Source organism: Hemiscyllium ocellatum, chromosome 9 (assembly GCF_020745735.1).
Source record: "Hemiscyllium ocellatum isolate sHemOce1 chromosome 9, sHemOce1.pat.X.cur, whole genome shotgun sequence".
Taxonomy (NCBI): Eukaryota; Metazoa; Chordata; class Chondrichthyes; order Orectolobiformes; family Hemiscylliidae; genus Hemiscyllium; species Hemiscyllium ocellatum.
The window spans coordinates 105,248,740-105,268,306 of NC_083409.1; the positions used below are offsets into that span (position 1 = coordinate 105,248,740).

At 43.9% G+C, this 19,567-nt stretch overlaps 1 protein-coding gene across 1 annotated transcript in view; it reads right to left on the reverse strand.

Annotated features, from left to right (window-relative positions):
- Window positions 1–19,567, reverse strand: part of LOC132818557 (vitellogenin-like) — a 102,136-nt gene that overhangs the window by 48,452 nt on the left and 34,117 nt on the right. The window contains 9 exon segments of the mRNA XM_060829615.1: window positions 6,697–6,736; window positions 6,739–6,841; window positions 8,528–8,713; window positions 10,481–10,569; window positions 13,003–13,163; window positions 14,472–14,601; window positions 14,714–14,750; window positions 16,462–16,490; window positions 16,583–16,707. Coding sequence (XP_060685598.1) covers window positions 6,697–6,736; window positions 6,739–6,841; window positions 8,528–8,713; window positions 10,481–10,569; window positions 13,003–13,163; window positions 14,472–14,601; window positions 14,714–14,750; window positions 16,462–16,490; window positions 16,583–16,707 — 900 coding nt within the window.

Sequence of the window (19,567 nt, forward strand, 5' to 3'; positions counted from 1 at the left end):
ATTCTGGTTGGAATACCATGCTTCTAGGAATTCTCATGCATGTCTTTGTTTGGTTTGTCCTAGGATGGATGTATTGTCCCAGTTGAAGTGGTGCCCTTTCTCATCTGTATATGTGGATACAAATGAGAGAGGGTCATATCTTTTTATGGCTAGTTGGTGTTCATGTATCCTTGTGGCTAGTTTTCTGCCTGTTTGACAAATGTTGCGTTTGTTACAGTTCTTGCACGATATTTTGAAACCCAAACATATCAATAGAAAGCAGGAATTTTCAGCATTGCTTCACCTGAGGTCCACTGAAAATGTTACCTAGTGAGGTAACGGAACATCTGGAAATGAACCTTTCAGCTCAGAAAGCAAGCCTACATCCAATACCTCAACCTGAGCTACACGTCTCAAAACTTGCTAAGCGCTATTTTAAATCAGGGCTAGGTCCCAAACAGATTCACAGGGAAAAGTGAAGGCCATTTAGCCCCTTAGGCCTGTTCTGGAATTCAATGAAACTGTTTCGGCTCTCTCCCTCAATTCCATTTTAGTATCTTGCTGTACATTCCTTGATCTAATTTATCAAGCACCAATTGTAACCTAAAAAAAGTTTCAATTATCTGAATGATACTATAAATAGCTCAAGCTCAAGCTTAAAAACAAATTGCTCACGGCAAATTGGTGTAGGGTAAATAAGGTCGAAGAGTTAAAGGCTCAAAGATTGGTGTGAGCAGAAGTGGGGTTCAGTCTTTTTACTCACTCATGGGATGTGGACGTTGCTGGCTGGGCCAACATTCATTACCCGTCTATAGTTGCCCTTGAGCAGATGGTGGTGAGCTGCCTTCTTGAACCGCTGCAGTTCGTATGCTGTCGGTTGACCCACAATGCATTAGGCAGAAGTGGGAACTGCAGATGCTAGACATTAGAGTCAAGATTAGAGTGGTGCTGGAAAAGCACGGCAGGTCAGGCAGCATCTGGAGAGCAGGAAAATCGATGTTTCGGGCAAAAGCCCTTCATCAGGGCTTTCTGGATGGGATTGGCTTGGAGGGGAACTTGCAGGTGGTGGCATTCCCATGTATGTGCTGGCGTTGTCCTTCTAGATGGAAGTGGTCATGGGTCTGGAGAGTGCTGTCTGAGGATTAGATTAGGTTAGATTCCCTACAGTGTGGAAACAGGCCCTTCAGCCTAACAAGTCCACACTGATCCTCCAAAGAGTAACCCACCCCCCTCTGACTAATGCACCTAACACTATGGGCAATTTAACATGGCCACTTCACCTGACATGCACATCTTTGGATTGTGGGTGAAAACTGGAGAACCCAGAGGAAACCCACACAGAGACCAGGAGAATGTGCAAACTCAACACAGACAGTCGCCCGAGGCAGGAATTGAACCTTGGACCCTGGTACTGTGAGGCAGCAGTGCTAACCACTGAGCCACCGTGCCACCCCAGAGATATTTGGTGAATTTCTGCAGTGCATCTTGTAGATAGTACACACTGCTGCTACTGAGTGTCAGTGGTGGAGGAAGTGGATGCTTGTGGATGCAATGTCAAACAAGGAGCTGATTTGTTCTGGATGGTGTCACGTTGCTTGATTGTTGTGGGAGATTGTGGGGTATTGGCAGTGGTAGAATGGAGCAGTTCTGATGGGACGGGAAATAGACAGGTAATAAAGAGTGTCAACAGATAAGTATAAATGGTGTGCGTAGAGTGTCAGCAGGCTAAGTAAAAAGTCTTTGCAGGTGATGAAAAGTGTCAGATGGTGTGAGTAACGTGTTAACAGCTGAATAGCTGAAGGGATGACCTATGAACCAATTAATTAACACAAAGAGATAATTACAAATAATCCACCTGAAAAGAGTTGTTATTCTGTGCTTCCCTCCACTTCACCTGATGAAGGAGCGGTGCTCTGAAAGCTTGTGGGTTCAAGTAAACTTGTGGACTATAACCTGGTGTTGAATGGTGAGTAAGCTATTTGGAGGGGATTCTGAGAGAAAGGATTTACATGCAATTGAAGAGGCAAGGACTGATTAGGGATCATCAACATGGCTTTATGTGTGGGAAATCGTGTCTCACAAACTTGTTTGAGTTTTTTGAGGACATGATCAAGAAGATAGATGCAAGCAGAGTGGTAAAAGTTGTCTACATGGACGTTTGCCAGGCCGACGATAAGGTTCCACTCGATAGGCTAGTTAGTAAAACTGGATCACGTGGGATCCACAGAGAGTTAACCAATTGGATACAAAATTGGCTTGATGGTAGGAGATAGAGGATGGTGGAGGGTTGTTCATTGGACTGGAGGCCTGTGACCAACAGCATTCCACAGGAATCACTGGATTCACTATTGTTTGTCATTTATATAAATGATTTGAATGAGAATGTAGCAAGCATGATCAATAAATTTGCAGATGACACTACAATTGCTGGTATAGTGGACAATGAAGAAAGTTACCTCAGAGTACAACGGGATCTCGAGCAGAAGAGCAATGGGCAAAGGAGTGACAGATGGAATTTAATTTAGATAAATATGCATGTTGCATTTTGGTAAAATAAACAGGGGCAGGGCTTACAGAGTTAATATTAGGGCACTGGGGAAAGTTGGTGAACAGAGTGGCTCAAGGGGTTCAGGTACATAGTTCCATAAAAGTGACGCCACGGATAGACTGGGTGGTGAAGAAGGTGTATGGCACACTTGCTTTTATACGTCAGAGCACTGAATGCAGGAGTTAGGATAACATGTTGCAGTTTGGAAAGATGTTACTAAATTGGGAAGGGTGCAGAAAAGATTTACAAGAATGTTACCAGGATTTGAGTTATTAGAAGAGGCTGGAAATGCTGGGACTGTTCTCCCTGGAGCTTTGGAGATTGAGAGGTGACCTCTGAGGGGTTTATAAATTCATGAGGGGCTGAGATAAGATAAATAACAAAAGTATTTTTCCCACCCGTAGGGGAGTTCAAAACTAGAGGGCATAGATTTAAGGTGAGAAGGGAAAGATTTAAAAGGAACCTGAGGGGTAACTTTTTCACATATATGTGGAATGCACTGCCAGAGGAAGTGATAGATGCAAGTACAGTTACAACATTTAAAAGACAATTGGACAGTTACATGGATAGGAAAAGTTTTGAGGGATATGGTCAGAAATCACACAACACCAGGTTATAGTCCAACAGGTTTATTTGAAATCACAAACTTTCAGAGCGCTGTCCTTTGTCACTTCAGAAAGGAGCAGCACTCCAAAAGGTTGTGATTTCAAATAAACCTGTTGGATCATGATCCGGTGTCATGTGACTTCTGACCTTGTCCACCCCAGTCCAACACTGGCACCTCCACATCATTGAGGGATTTGGGCCAAACACGTGCAAATGAGACTAGTTTAGTTTGGGAATCCTGGTCAGGATGGACGAGTTGGTCTGAAGGGTCTGTTTCCATGCTGTCTGGCGCTGTGACTCTCTATGCATACAGGCTTACAAAGCAAGAGGATGTGACATCATCACAGGGCAGCTACTTGGGTAATAACACCCAGAGTAGAACAGGAAGGATCAGATAATACAAACATAGAGAAACAGCAGTAAATAGGTTCAAAAGAAAAGAAAATGGTAAAAGTATAAAATTAATAGCTTTTTGTTTGTTGTTTGTTGTGCAGTAACTGCACAAATAATCATATAACCATTAGGAGACATGGGAACTAAATATTTAGAGGAATGTGATATTTCAAAACAACAAGCAGACAGAAAGAGCGATGGGGTAGCTTTGTTAGTATGAGATAGTATAAATAAAATAACAATAAATGTTATTGGACCAGAAGATCAAGAATCCATTTGGGTGAAGGTAAAATATTAAGTGTTGAAAAAGTAATCGATCACCTCCCACACCCCAGTAGCAGCTGTATGATAGGACAGAGAAAAAATCATGGAATCATGAGGGTGTTTTAAAAAGGCCATACCTTAAATCTTCATGTAGATTGGGATAGTCAGATTTGCGCAGGTGGCCACAAGGGAAAAAAAACCATAAAACATATTTGGGACAGTTGTAATGGATACAACCCAGGATTAGGCTATTTATGATTTAGGAATACATAATGAGGCAGACTTAATAAACAATGTTGGAGTTAAAAGAAACAATGACCAAAACATGTTTGATATTAACATTCAGTTTGAGAGGGAGAAACCTGGGTCAGAAAACTCTGTGCTAACTTAAAAAAAAGGGTAATTACAAACTTATGAGGCCAGAGTTAGCTGGCAAAATTGCTAAGTAGCAAAGACATTAAAGGAATAATGGTAGGTGTTTAACTCAATAGCTCATTGCTCCTATAGGAAGGGTGATGTGAAACTTGAAATGGTTCAGAAATGATTTACAAGGATGTTGCCAGAGTTGGAGGGTTTGAGCAATAGGGAGAGGTTGACTAGGCTGGGGTTGCTTTCCCTGGAGCATTGGAGGCTGAGGAATGACCTTATAGAGGTTTATAAAACCAGGAGGAGCATGGATAGGATAAATAGACAATGTCGCTTCCCTGGGGTGGGGGCATCCAAAACTGGAGGGCATAGGTTTAGAGTGAGAAGGAAAAAGTTTAAAAGGGACCTAAGGGGCAACCTTTTCATGCAGAGGGTGGTGCGTGTATGGAATGAGCTGCCAGAGGAAGTGCTGGAAGTTGGTACCCCACCACCAAGGATATATTTCCCTCCCCTCCCCTATCAGCGTTCCGCAAGGACCACTCCCTTCGTGACTCCCTTGTCAGATCCACACCCCCCACCAACCCAACCTCCACCCCCGGCACCTTCCCCTGCAACCGCAGGAAATGTAAAACTTGCGCCCACACCTCCACACTCACTTCCCTCCAAGGCCCCAAGGGATCCTTCCATATCCGCCACAAGTTCACCTGTACCTCCACACACATCATCTATTGCATCCGCTGCACCCGATGTGGCCTCCTCTATATTGGTGAGACAGGCCGCTTACTTGCGGAACGCTTCAGAGAACACCTCTGGGCCGCCCGAACCAACCAACCCAATCACCCCGTGGCTCAACACTTTAACTCCCCCTCCCACTCCACCGAGGACATGCAGGTCCTTGGACTCCTCCACCGGCAGAACACAACTACACGACGGCTGGAGGAGGAGCGCCTCATCTTCCGCCTGGGAACCCTCCAACCACAAGGTATGAATTCAGATTTCTCCAGCTTCCTCATTTCCCCTCCCCCCACCTTGTCTCAGTCGGTTCCCTCAACTCAGCACCGCCCTCCTAACCTGCAATCCTCTTCCTGACCTCTCCGCCCCCACCCCACTCCGGCCTATCACCCTCACCTTGACCTCCTTCCACCTATCCCACCTCCATCGCCCCTCCCCCTAGTCCCTCCTCCCTACCTTTTATCTCAGCCGGCTTGGCTCTCTCTCTCTTATTCCTGATGAAGGGCTTATGCTCGAAACGTCGAATTCTCTATTCCTGAGATGCTGCCTAACCTGCTGTGCTTTGACCAGCAACACATTTGCAGCTGTGATCTCCAGCATCTGCAGACCTCATTTTTTACTCTACAATTACAACATTAAAAGACATACATGATGAATAGGAAGGGTTGAAAGAGATATGGGCTAAGTGCTGGCAAATGGGACTAGATTAATTTAGGATATCTGGTCAGCATGGATGAATTGGACCAAAGGGTCTGTTTCTGTGCTGCTCATCTCTGACTCTACATATCCCAGTAATAAATAAGGATTACAAAAAAATGAAAAGACAACCATGGTTAACCAGGGATGATAAATATGGCATCAAATTGAAAGAAAAAATGTGCACAATTTAACTTAGTAGAAAGTTAGAGGATCAGTATAGGGCTAGAAAGTTTCTAATATTGAAGTATCATTACTGTGCAATAGATGTACATCAAATCTGCCACTTGTTAAACATCACATGAAGTATGTTAACATGGCAGACGATGTTGCAGATGGACTGCAGCTGTTTAACTTCACGCAGCTCTCAAGAGCTTCCATCCCTAAGAAAATTTCAGGACTTTGGAAAATGAACTCTTAATGAGCTCCTTAATATTGCAAATATAGCCAAGGCATGCGACTGTCCCAAGCTTGGGAATGGAGTCGCACATCTGGCAGTGACATTGGCACCATTCTTATTGGCGACCTACTTCTGAAACAGCCCCATTCAGGGAACAACAATCCATCCCCAGGTGTCCATGCTTACTCAACATAACAGAATTGTTAAGGTACATAAGGAAGCCATTCAGACCACCCAATGTGAATCACCTGCCTTTTTCCCATCTCTCTGCAACCATTTTCATCCAAAGAGGAAGGAGATTGACACTGACACTGAACTTGACCTATGAAGGGCATTACAATGTCTTGACATGGTGAAAGGAGCTTTATAAATGCAAGTTTTGTTTCCTTTCATGAATGCCTTTACCTGGTTTGACTGTGACTACAACTGATTTATCGCCAATGAGTCTATACAATGGTGAGCTGCTGGTGAAGGCAGTGTTTTCAGTGCTAGTCTTGTAACAAACTTGAACTCCAAACGTGTTGAACTTAGCACAAGCCTGGCGGACTGTTGGGCTTGGGACATCAGGTTGATCTTCAGCAGAGCACACGGATCCTTGTGGTATAGCTAGAGGCAAGACTTTCTCCTGCAGGGCAAGCACACATTAAAACTGTTGAAGCACTCCACAACTGAAACCCCAAGGAGAAAACAACTAGAGAGTCTTTGTCATTACCATCACTCTCTCTTGATCTGCTGTTGAATTTTTTACTAAATTCAATTCTCTGTTCATCATTCTGAACTCCCTGCTCGATAGCAGTGGAGTGATTTTCGCGGAGGTTGGGTCTTCAATATTTCTCGAGAAGGCAAAAGCCTGTGACCTATGTAGACATTAAAACAGAAGCAGAGATCAATGGCATCATCAAGCTCACTTCATGTCAAATTCATCTGCTAGTGTCCTCTCTCCAACTCACCTCCATCAGAAGTTTCAGGGTACACAATCTCACAATATAGACATGAATACAAAATCTAGGTTGGCATTCCTTTAAACATTGAGATCCTGACATTTTTTGTTATTTTTGATCTTCTTTTATTTCTGCTGCTCTTCTTTTGAGATTCTGGTTTTGTGACATTGAATGCTGCACTCATGTCTTTCTCTACTTGAGTATGCACATGACAATAAAATCCACTTCTAATTTTAAAATCTAATTCTAATTCTGTGCACTACAGAGGGAGTGCTGCACTGTTGCAGGCACGCCCGCTCGATGGAATATTAAACATAACCCTCTCGAGTGAATATAAAAGATCCCTCTTATCCTAACCATTACTTAAGCCTCATCTACACTGAACAACACTGAGGCTGCATTGTTTTCAGGCAGAGCTTGCTGCCTGAAAATTAACTACTATGATCGCTAAAAAATAAGAGTGATCATAGTTTAAAAACATACCTACCTGGCTAGAAAGCACTTGATCTGTCTGGCAATGTCTCTTTCACTGACCTGATGCTTTCAAAGGTGACGTTAACGCCATGAATTCAATTTTTACACTTTTGAAACCTCCAGGCTCACCTATCCTCCACATTTTCTATTGACCCCACACCATTCAAAAACATTCACATGAAAAAATCCATTATATCACTCCTTATTATAATGTGAGCAGATCATGTCTTGTTCATTAAGTGAATGAAGCAATATGCAAATAAGGGCAAATGAATATCATCGATACAGAACTCTATGGAATGCCACTTTCAGATCTCTACCCTCCTGGTACCCCACATTACAAAACTGTCCATGCTTTGAAGATACTTCATCAGTACTAAACTGATTTGGATCATCCTGAGGTCACAAAATGGGCTCTACATGTGCAAATTATATTTCGCTCTATGTTCCTTTAGCCTTCCTGATTACTTACAGTGTGGAAACAGGCCCTTCGGCCCAACAAGTCCACACTGACCCTCTGAAGAGCAACCCACCCAGACCCATTTCCCTACACTTACCCCTTCACCTAACACTACGGGCAATTTAGCATGGCCAATTCACCTGACCTGCACATTTTTGGACTGTGGGAGGAAACCAGAGCACCCGGAGGAAACCCACACAGACACACGGAGAATGTGCAAACTCCACACAGATAGTTGCCTGAGGTGGGAATTGAACCCGGGTGTCTGGCGCTGTGAGGCAGCAGTGCTAACCACTGTGCCACCGTGCCACCCGTGATTGAGAAATGCAAATTAAGTATAACAGTGAAGGGTGTACCCTGCATTAGGTTTCTATACTTAGTTGATTATGTGGACCTCTTGATCAATTGGAAGAAAAATGAGAACATAATAAGGAGCAGGAGTAGGCCATTTGGCCCGTTGTGTTTGCTCTGCCATTCAATAAGATCATGGCTGATCCTGCTTATGGACTCAGCTCCACTTACCCGCCCGTTCAACATAATCCTTAAATAATTTCATTTTGCGGCACACTTCTGGTCCTGTAGATGCCCGTTTGCTGTAAATACAAATCGTGATAGACCAGAAAAAGGAACATTTCAAGATTGTTTGAGTTGGTTAGGATTTCTGTTACCTAGCAGAAAACAGCTCATCTTCCTGTTTCCATGGGGGTGTTTCAATTTTGATATTACTCTTCTTTAAGTTTACTCTCGCAGTGAAGTTCACGGGGACAAAAGTGCTTGTTTTCAATTGTATTTCCACACCCGTTTGAATCAGAGGGGTGTTTATTCCCATGATGGCGATGACATCTTTGACCGAACTGCAAAGAAAGATCGTAAAAGGAAAAGTCTGAGAGGCAATACCTTCAGAAAGTCAAGATGAAAAGAGATCTGCTTGACAGAAATTCATAGGTGAAAAGATGTTTCACCCTGGCAGTTCATTCATGACTGCCAGAAGCAAATACCTTGGTGTGAGCTGGACGTCTGTCTGAATGGTGGTGTTCAGGAACTGAACCATGGTAACATTGGAAGGGACGGGATTGAACTTCACATTGGCTGTTGGAAGAGTTAATTTAGGAAACACAACAAGAAAAATTAGCAAAACAAAATAAAGAACTGCAGATGCTGGAGAGCTGAAACAAAGAGTGAAATTGCTGGAGAAACTCAGCAGCTCTGGCAGCATCTGTGGGAAGAAAGCAGACTTAATGTTTTGAGAACTGAAGAGTAACTGGACTCAAAACATTAACCCTTTTTTCTTCCTGTGGCTGCTGCCTGACCTGCTGAGTGTTGCCTGTAACTTCTGTTTTTGTGTCATTTAAGTGAATTGGGTTTGCCAACCTAAACCGCAAATACCGGAATTCTAGAAAAAAGGATGGAAAATATTGGAAATACACAGTCAATGTTGGAATTGGAATAAAAGACCGGCCAATATTTTGTTGAAGATGTGAGGAAGATAATAATCAACTCCTCCAGTTTTGCCTTGTTCTGACTAATAGTGCCTCTATTAGTCAATAAAAGACAGCTCACGGCTAAAATCAAGAAAAACAGAGGGGCGTTTTCCAATAAGCTGGCTGAAATTTCTCATTTAACAACACCCTCAAGAGCAGAGTCAATGATTTTTCATCTGGTTACTTTGAGACCTTGTACTGCACAAAATTCTTGTCCCGTAAGCTTAGATAACAATGATCACTCGGAATAAGTGATGAAGCGTGGAGCATTTTGAACATGTTTAACTGATTCAATGGGATTGATAGAGGGAAACTGTTTCCTAAAGAGAGTGGTCTAATTAGAGTCATTCAGTGCAGCAACAGGCCCTTCGGCCCACCATATCTGTGCTGACCAAACAATCACCAAGCTACACTAATCCCATGTATCTGTAGCCTGCTATCTAATGTTGGACCACATTGAATCCAGACAGAGTGGAAACAGGCCATTCACTCATGTCTACACCAAGCCTCTGTAGAGTATCCAACCCAAACACATCCCCTACCCTATCCCTGCAAATTCCATGGCTAACACACCTAACCTACACATCCCTAGACACTATGGGCAACTTAGCACGGCCAATCCACCTAACCTGGACAGGTTAGGATTGTGGGGGAAAACCAGGACAAGAAACCAGAGGAAACCCACACAGACAGGAGAGAACGTGCAAACTCCATACATACAGCTGCCTGAGGGAGGAATCGAACCCAGGTCCCTAGTGCTGTGAGGAAGCAGTGCTAACTACTGAGCTACTGTGCTGCCCAGGCATTTTAAGTGCTCATCCAGATGCTTCCTAAATGTTGCGCGAGTACCAGCCTCTACCACCCTCTCAGGCAGCGCGTTCGATATATCCTCTAGGTGACAAAATGTTTTTCTCAGATCTCCTCCAAACCTCTCACTCCTCACCTTCAACTGATGCCCTCTGGTCTCAGACATGGTTGCCATTGAGAAAGGATTCTCACAATCTACCTGTCTATGATTCTTAATGTTAAATTGTTATGAAGGAAAATCAGTCGGCATTTTATATCAGAATCCCAGAATTTCTGTAACACTGATAAAGGCCATTCGGTCGGGACCCTCATATCTTCCCCTGGCTATATCACACAATAAGCAGCAGAAACTTGGAATCCTCTTTCCCAGAGGGCCGTGAATGTTTGTGTACAATTGAAGCCCTGAAGTCTGAGATGGACAACTATTTGATAGGCAAAAGATTCCAAAACTGAAAGGGAAGGAAGATAAATAGAACTGAGATACAAATCAGCAAGAGTTTGGTGATATTGGAATATCTCAGTGGGAGGGCCAGGGATTTAAATGTGTCATCCTATTTCAATGTTTCTCAGAGGTACAATGAAACTTGATATACATGGAAGCTTACTCTTTTTAAAAAATATTTACCTCTTTATCCACCATCATTTACTCCCTTTTGGAGTGAATTGTCCCAGCACCGGGTGGGTATTGGAACGGAGCAGAAGCTGGGGAGGTTCACCAGTGGATGGTTGCTAGGCCAGTTGCTAAGCGGCTTGTCTTCTTGCTCCATGAAGCCATCATTCAACCTCCCATTACTGGTTAGTTTACAGGGTGCTGGCATTTAGTTGATGCTGTGTGAAGAGGGAGTGGGGTGAGGGTGGGTCGGGGTAGTGTTTTTGGAAACTGGACCATCCCAGACAGATTGCAGAAATGACAGAAACCCCCTTGCCCCAATGTTTTGCCTCAGGGACCTTCCTATTGATGGATGGATGGATTGATTTACCATTTCATGTACCAAAGTACAGTGAAAAGCTTTGTTTCTGAGCAGTACAGGTGGATCGTAGAAAGCAAGGCTGTACAGATCAGAAAGACATAGACAGAGGCATTCAGGTTACATTGCACAGGGCGTGCACTAGGCAAGATCAGCGTTATAGCAAGTTCAGTATTATTTGAGGCTAGAGGATCCATTCATCAGGCGAATAATGGCTGACAGAAGCTTTTCCTGAACCTGCTGGTGTGTGTGTGTGTTCAGGTTTCTGTATCTTCTGCCTGACGGAAGAGGTCTTAGGAGAGCATTACAGGGATACAATGGGTCTTTGATGATGTTGGCAGTCTTTTCTTGCCAGTGAGCCATTTAAATGAAGTCCTTCCCATTGAAACATTTGATCACATCCTCCTACATTTAAATTCTTTACATTCCCTGCTCACAGGGCATGTGTGTAGAGGTCTCCTTGCTGGCCCAATGGCGCCCAGAGGTCTCAGTGCGGGTGCTCAGACTTCACAGCATGCTTGTTATAGCTTCATGAATCTGCAGGTCCATCTGCTTTAGGCTGTAGGTGGTCAACTGAGAGGCCAGCAGTAATTTTTTTCTATCATTCACAGGATGCTGGGTCACTGTTTAGGCCAATATTTATTGCCCATCCTTAATTGTCCGGAGGGAAGTTAAGAGTCAATCACATTGCTATGGGTTTGGCATTACGTATAGGCCATGAACCACCTGATGAAAGAGCAGCGCTCCAAAAGATAGTGCTTCCAATTAAACCTGTTGGACTATAATCTGGTGTTGTGTGATTTTTAACGAACTACATATAGGCCAGACCAGGTAAGGATGGCACTGAAATGTAGGAGAGAGAGAGAGAGAGAGCAAGCGAACATTTTGAGTCTAGACAACTCTTCATCAGAGCACTGATAAAGAATCAGTTAGACTTGAAATGTTAGCTTGGATTGTTTCCACGGATGTTGCTTGACCTGCTGTGATTTCCAGTATTTTTTTGATGTCACTACAGATTCCAGTTTCTGTAGTAATTTGCTCCTACAGGTAAGGATGGCAGCTTCCTTCCCTAGAGGATATTACTGAGCCAGATGGGTTTTACTTGACAATTGACAATGGTTTTATCATCATTAGACTCTTAATTCCTGATTTGTTTTTGGATTGAATTCAAATTCTACCTTCTGCCATAGTGGGATTCGAACCTGAGTCCTCATAGCATTGGATCAATGGTGTAGTAACAGTGCCACTAAGCTATGACCTTCCTGAGCTGTTCCTACTGACAGCAAGTTTCCCCAAGGCCCCCCTCAGTCACAGAAACTTACAAAACTCCGAACAGGTGTAGGCCATTCGGTCCCTCCAGCTTGCTCCGCCTTTTAATAGGATCATGGCTGATCTCATCACAGCCTCAACTCCACTTTCCTGCCTACTCCCCAATACACTTTAACACATTACTCATTCACAATCTGTCTATCCACTCCGTAAATTTATTCAATGTCCTGGCAATCCACTGCACAATGAATTACATAGATTCATGACCCTTTGAAAGAAGCAATTCCTTCTCATCTGTGTTTTAACTTTGCCATCCCTTATCCTAAAACTATGACCTCTCATTCTAGGTTGCTGCATGTGAGGAAACATCCTCGCTACATCTAATTTGTCAAGTCCCTTGTATGTCTTACATAACTCAAATAGATCTCCTCTCACCCTTAAACTCTAGCAAGTACAGGTGTAAACGATTCAATGTGTCCTTTTTAGATAACCTTTCATCTCCAGAATTAATCTAGTGAACCACCTCTGAATGACGTCCAGTGCAGGTACGTCCTTCCTTAATGGGGCCAAAACTATATTCAGTACTCCAGATACAAAGCCTTTACCTTGTGCTGTAACTGCTGACACGACAGTGTAGTAAAACGTCAGTTCCATTGGCAATCCAAGTGATGTTGGCACAATGTGCCGGATCTCAGATGCCAGCAACGGTTTGGTCCACTGTGTTGTGATTCCTTGCTGAAGTTGATTTATCAGTTTCTTGATGAGGTTGTCCATTCTCCCTTGGTTGCTGATGAGCTGTGTGAAACAAAAAAAGGAAAGGAACACAGTGAAGTTGTTGTGCTGGATCTCCCTGACCTAGATCTTGGAATTCCACCACTCTCCCACATTATCTCAGGCAAAACCCACAGGTCAAAGGAAAATAGGAGTGAGGTTTGGCCATTGGATATGCCCTGCCATTCAATACAATAGTGACTGATGTTCTACCTTAACTCCACTTTCCTGGTCTCGAGACTCAGGAGCAGCATGTTCCTTCTGACTTTGGGAATTTCTGCTCGATCCTTATACAGAAAGCACCTTCATCCACTCCTTACATGTTAGCCTAAAAGGTCACCCCACCTGCGGAATTTCAGATCCAGAATACACTGAGGGAGCTGAAGTATGTTTACCTCCCTGGAAAGGGGTCTAGGTTTGGGCAGGAGAGGGAGGGATGTCTACTTTGGCCATGCAGTGTGAAGAAGTGGTAAGTGACAAAAACAGGATGAGATGGAAAAACTCAACAGGTCTGGCAGCATCTGCGGAGAGAAAGCAGAGTCAATGTTTCACGTCCAGTGACCCTTCTTCAGAAGTGGTGAGTGATCTTTACACCTGTCTCCCTGCAAAGCACAGCAGGTCAGGCAGTATCCGAGGAGCAGGATGCTGCCTGACCTGCTGTGCTTTTCCACCACCACTCTAATCTAGACTCTGATCTCCAGCATCTGCAGTCCTCACTTTTGCCTCCTTGCAAAGCAGTAGAGTGGGTCATAATATCTCTTTGTGGATGCACGAAATAGGAGAATGAGTAGGGTATTCAGCCCCTCAAACCTACTCTGCCATTCAGTGGGATCATGGTTAATTGATTTTGTATTTCTAATTCACGTTCACATTGACCCTGCTAACTCTTGATTCCCCTGCCTCATTTTGCCACCTCTACATTAAAAATACTCAATGGGTTGGAACTGTGTCAAATCCCACGTTGGGACTTCATCAAGTTTTCCAGACCCTGGGGGGTGGTTGGGAATTGGAAATGATCCCATAGTGTTGTGGGTGCGTGACAATCCTGTGCAATTGAGATGACTTCCTACTGACACTACTAAGTTCATTATTGGGTTTAAAGCAATCAAATCACCATTTATTCAGGAGGTGATGGGGCAGTGGTCATGTCACTGAACTCGTAACCCCGACCCCCAGGATAGTACTTGGGAGTCATGAGTTCAAATCTCGCCATGGTAAATGGTGAAATTTGAATTCAATGATAATCTGTAATTAAAAAGCTGGTCTAATAGTAAATCATGTAAAATTCCACCTCTTCCTCACTGATACAATCCAACTCAAAAGCGTAGTCGATACCTTAATGGCCTCTTGTATATTATTCTGGTCAAGTTCGACAAAAGCAAGTTCTTGACCAAACAACTTGATGTAGGCAACTGCCAGGGCTTTTTTTGTGGGTATTGGTTTCCAACCAGGTACCTAGAAGGCAGCAACAAACAAATGAGAAGAGGAAGATGTGAAAACACGTTATAAATCTGAAACAAAATTAGAGAATGGCTATGTTTCTCAGCAAGGTTAATATTTCTGCGAGAGCTTTGAGGAGGAGTTTACTCTCTGAACTGTGGTGCACCACATGGCATGTACTTCAATAATTTTCCAATGGCTTCTTGGAATGTATCCCTTAGAGCTGGATGTCCAACACCTACTTGCACCAGGGCACAACTGCATGGGAATAGCAACGCCATCAAGATGCCCTTTGAGTCACAGCTGGACATAAATCAGCCTGCCCTTCATCAACAGCGGTTCAAGACCCTCGAACCTGACAGCACTGCGTGGAATATCTGGGCCAAGTGGTGGTAGCAGTTGAAGAAGGATCTTTAGTACCTTAATTCTCAAGATAGCCAGGGATGGGGCTTTCTTAGAGTGCCTGTATCCTGGGAATCAATTAACAATGATGCTGTTGGAGAAGACACCAGCTGACGCTGTAATTTTAAAAAAGGCCTGAGTCTTAGAGTCATGCAATTGCAATGTGATCCCAAAATCAGACAGTACTCTCTTTATGAAGTTTCATGCTGGGAACTTGGACTTGGTGAATGTAGCCCCCCAAACACAGTGAAATTCACAGCCATTAGAAAATAATCAGTCCGATTTGGGGAGTGACTCCAATTTATCCCCCAGTGTCTGATTTAGACTGAGGTCAGGCAAGACATTATGAGGGAGAACTTGCTTTTACATAGCTGTGTCCATGATCTCAGGTCATCCCAAAGGGCTCTGCAACCTATGGAGACCTTCTGAAATACAGCCACTGGTGCAGTCAGGAAAACACATCCACCAATTTGTGCTCCACAAGCTCCCACAAATGGAAACAATGTTCCAAAAGCCAGTTAATCTGTTTTCAATCGTGGTGTTGGTCAAGGGGAACAAAATAATTGGGATACTCCCCCTCTTTGAAAGAGTGTCAAGGGATTAAATTCTTAGTGAAAAAAAAACAACTTGAAGCATATTAAGTTATTGATGTGTAATGCCCACAATTCTTAGTGTGTAAGGTAAAGTCACCAGAGAACCATAAGGCTGCCCTCTCATTACAGGGAGGGAGAAAGAGAGATAATTGGTGATGAGTTTAACCTGAGGACCACTATGCCTCAGGTAAAGGGTAAGGTTGACAAGGAGAGCCATTCATGGTAATCTTGGTAGGTCTGAGTGCAGCATGAAAAGCACAAATGAAGGTTCATGTTGTTGATCAGCAAACAATTTGTGCCCCTTGATGGGAAGCACATAAAGGTAGAAGTTGCGTTGTGGAAGGTTTGTGCTTCACTGTTTTGTCCATTTTAGTGGAAGAGCCTGACAGAAACTAATATTATAGACCGTGCTTCATAGAACCATGGAATCCCTACAGTGTGGAAACAGACCATTCACCCCATCGAGTCCACACTGATCCTCCAGAGAATATCCCACCCAGACCCATGCCCTACCCTCTCTCTGTAGCCCTGCATTTCCCATGTCTAATCCACCCTGCCTGCACATCCCTGAACACTATGGAGCGATTTAGCATGGCCAATCCATTTAACCTGCACATCCTTGGACTGTGGGAAGAAACCGGAGCACACGCGGAGAACTTGCAAACTCCTGAATAAGATACCAGATGGTGCCTCAATGCCAGAGAAAGGATTGCTAGCAAAGGTTTTCACAATAGGAAGGAAAGAAAAGTTGGGGAGGGGTGGGGGAATGGGAGTGTGGGGTGAGGGGTAGGGGAAAGGAATTCTTCTAACCTTCTTCGCTATGTGTTCATTGTTATTGATCCTTGGTCCTCTTCGAAGAGGTTGACCGTACCTCCACTCTCCCTCTGCTTGGATACCAATCTTTAAAAAGACAAGTACAAAGTTATTATGTTTAGAAACTAAGCTGAAAGCAGTAGGTACACCTCCTTGTCTGTAATTCTTGGTTAAATTACCTCCAGAAAATCTGTGGAAACTCCCAGCCCTTGAACTTTGATGTTGGCAATGGCAGAATTTGGCAGAATGCTCTCTGACTTCTTCATTAAGTAAATGTTGGTATCAAATCCAGCCAAAAACTTATCTGCAGGAATATTTCCAACAGTCATTATTGCATTGTCAACAGCCCTATTAGCGAGTATTAGAAATCTTACCAAAATACAGCTCTGCATTTCATAATCTAACCATATTATAATTTTAATTGGGCCTCTGATTGACAGAGCAGCCTAAAGTGGAATGGATAATTAATAACTTTTGCCGTTTGTGATTGGGCAGTTTTTGTTTCTCATCTCACAATGCTCCGTGGTTAATTATTTAGAGATGGACTGAAGCAACAGGTAGATCAGAAAAGATCTTACATCCTACCCTGGAGGGTTTTAATGAGTGATTGAGAGGTTATATTAATTCCGCGGCTTCAATCTCTATTCTCTTGTGCTAGCCTACAAATCCCCAGATGTATTGAAGAGAGTCTCACAACTCGTCACATTAGAATTCACAGCCTTGGGCTGTTCAGTAACTCAGGCTTGTGGTACTTCCCCAGGTCACCATGGCTGACACCTTGTGGGATTTGTCACCTCAATGAGTAAGTGGTGTAGAAGAGGTTTGAGATAGTCCAAGACCACCAATCCTTCTTCATCTTTGCTTTTTCTTGGGTCTAGCTCATGGTTATAGAAGATAGAACAGTGCAGCATAGGAACAGGCTCTTCGATCTACGATGCCAATTTAAACTAATCCCTTCTGCCTGCCCTTGGTCCATATCCCTACATTCCTTGTATATTCATGTGCTCATCTAAAAGTCCCTGAAAAGCTCCTATTGTAGCTGCCTCAACCACCATCCCTGGCAGCAAGTTCCAAACTCCTACCACTCTCTGTGTAAAAAAGCTTTACCCCTCACAGCATGGTGGGTCGGTGGCTAGCACTGCTGCCTCACAGCACCAGGGACCCAGGTTCGATTCCAGCCTCGGGCGACTGTGTGTGGAGTTTGCACGTTCTGCCTGGGTCTGCATGGGTTTCCTCCCACAGTCCAAAGATAAAGATTAGGGTATATTTCCCCATGGTGATCAGGGATGTGTGGGTGCATTAGTCAGGAGTAAATATAGGGTAGGAGGAATGGGTCTGGGTGGGTTACTCTTCGAAGGGTCGATGTGGACTTGTTGGGCTGAATGGACTATTTCCACACTGTAGGGGTTTGATACATTCTACCTCCTTTGAAATTTCCTCCTTTCACCCTAAATGCATGCCCCCTAGTTATTAATAATGCAACTCTGGGCAAAAGGTTCTGACCGTCAACATAATCTATGCATGTTGTGGTTCTGCTCGCCGAGCTGGAAGTTTTTGCTGCAAACGTTTCGTTCCCTGGCTAGGGAACATCATCAGTGCTGTTGGAGCCTCGTGTGAAGCGCTGCTTTGATGTTTCTTCCGGTATTTATATTGGTTTGTTCTTGCCGCTTCCGGGTGTCAGTTTCAGCTGCAGTGATTTGTATGTGGGGTCCAGGTCGATGTGTCTGTTGATGGATGTTCTTGCCGTTTCCGGGTGTCAGTTTCAGCTGTAGTGGTTTGTATATGGTGTCCAGGTCAATGTGTCTGTTGATGGAGTTTGGGGATGAATGCCATGCTTCTAGGAATTCTCTGGCTGTTCTCTGTCTGGCTTGTCCTATGATAGTAGTGTTTTCCCAGTCAAATTCATGTTGCTGGTTGTCTGAGTGTATGGCTACTAGAGATAGCTGGTCGTGTCGTTTTGTGGCTAGCTGATGTTCATGGATGCGGATTGTTAGCTGTCTTCCTGTTTGTCCTATATAGTGTTTTGTGCAGTCCTTGCATGGTATTTTGTAAACTACGTTAGTTTGGCTCATGCTGGGTATTGGGTCCTTTGTTCTAGTGAGTTGTTGTCTGAGCGTGGATGTTGGCTTGTGTGCTGTTATGAGTCCTAAGGGTCGCAGTAGTCTGGCTGTCAGTTCTGAGACGCTCCTGACGTATGGTTATGCAAAGGTTAGAACACACAGCCATACCACAAATCCAACCTAAACTCTGGATCAGATATGTTGATGACACCTTTGTAATCATCAAAAACACAGATATAGAAAAAACACACCGAATCATCAACGCCACACTCACAGGAATCCGATTCACACGAGAAGAAGAAAAGGATAGCCAACTCCCATTCCTAGACGTGTTAGTAGAGAGAACACCCAACGGAGAATTCACCACAAGGGTACACAGGAAACCAACACACACAGACCAAGTCTTAAACTATGAAAGTAACCACCCCAACACACACAAACGAAGCTGCATCAGGACACTATTCAAAAGGGCCACAACACACTGCAGTACACCAGAACTGCGAAAAGAGGAAGAGGAACATCTATACAAGGTATTCGCCAAAAACGGATACCCACGCAACTTTATCACCAGATGCCTAAGAGATAGACCGAGGAATGAGGACATGCCACAACCAAAAGGACTAGCCACTCTACCATATGTCAGGAGCGTCTCAGAACTGACAGCCAGACTACTGCGACCCTTAGGACTCATAACAGCACACAAGCCAACATCCACGCTCAGACAACAACTCACTAGAACAAAGGACCCAATACCCAGCATGAGCCAAACTAACGTAGTTTACAAAATACCATGCAAGGACTGCACAAAACACTATATAGGACAAACAGGAAGACAGCTAACAATCCGCATCCATGAACATCAGCTAGCCACAAAACGACACGACCAGCTATCTCTAGTAGCCATACACTCAGACAACCAGCAACATGAATTTGACTGGGAAAACACCACTATCATAGGACAAGCCAGACAGAGAACAGCCAGAGAATTCCTAGAAGCATGGCATTCATCCCCAAACTCCATCAACAGACACATTGACCTGGACACCATATACAAACCACTACAGCTGAAACTGACACCCGGAAACGGCAAGAACATCCATCAAC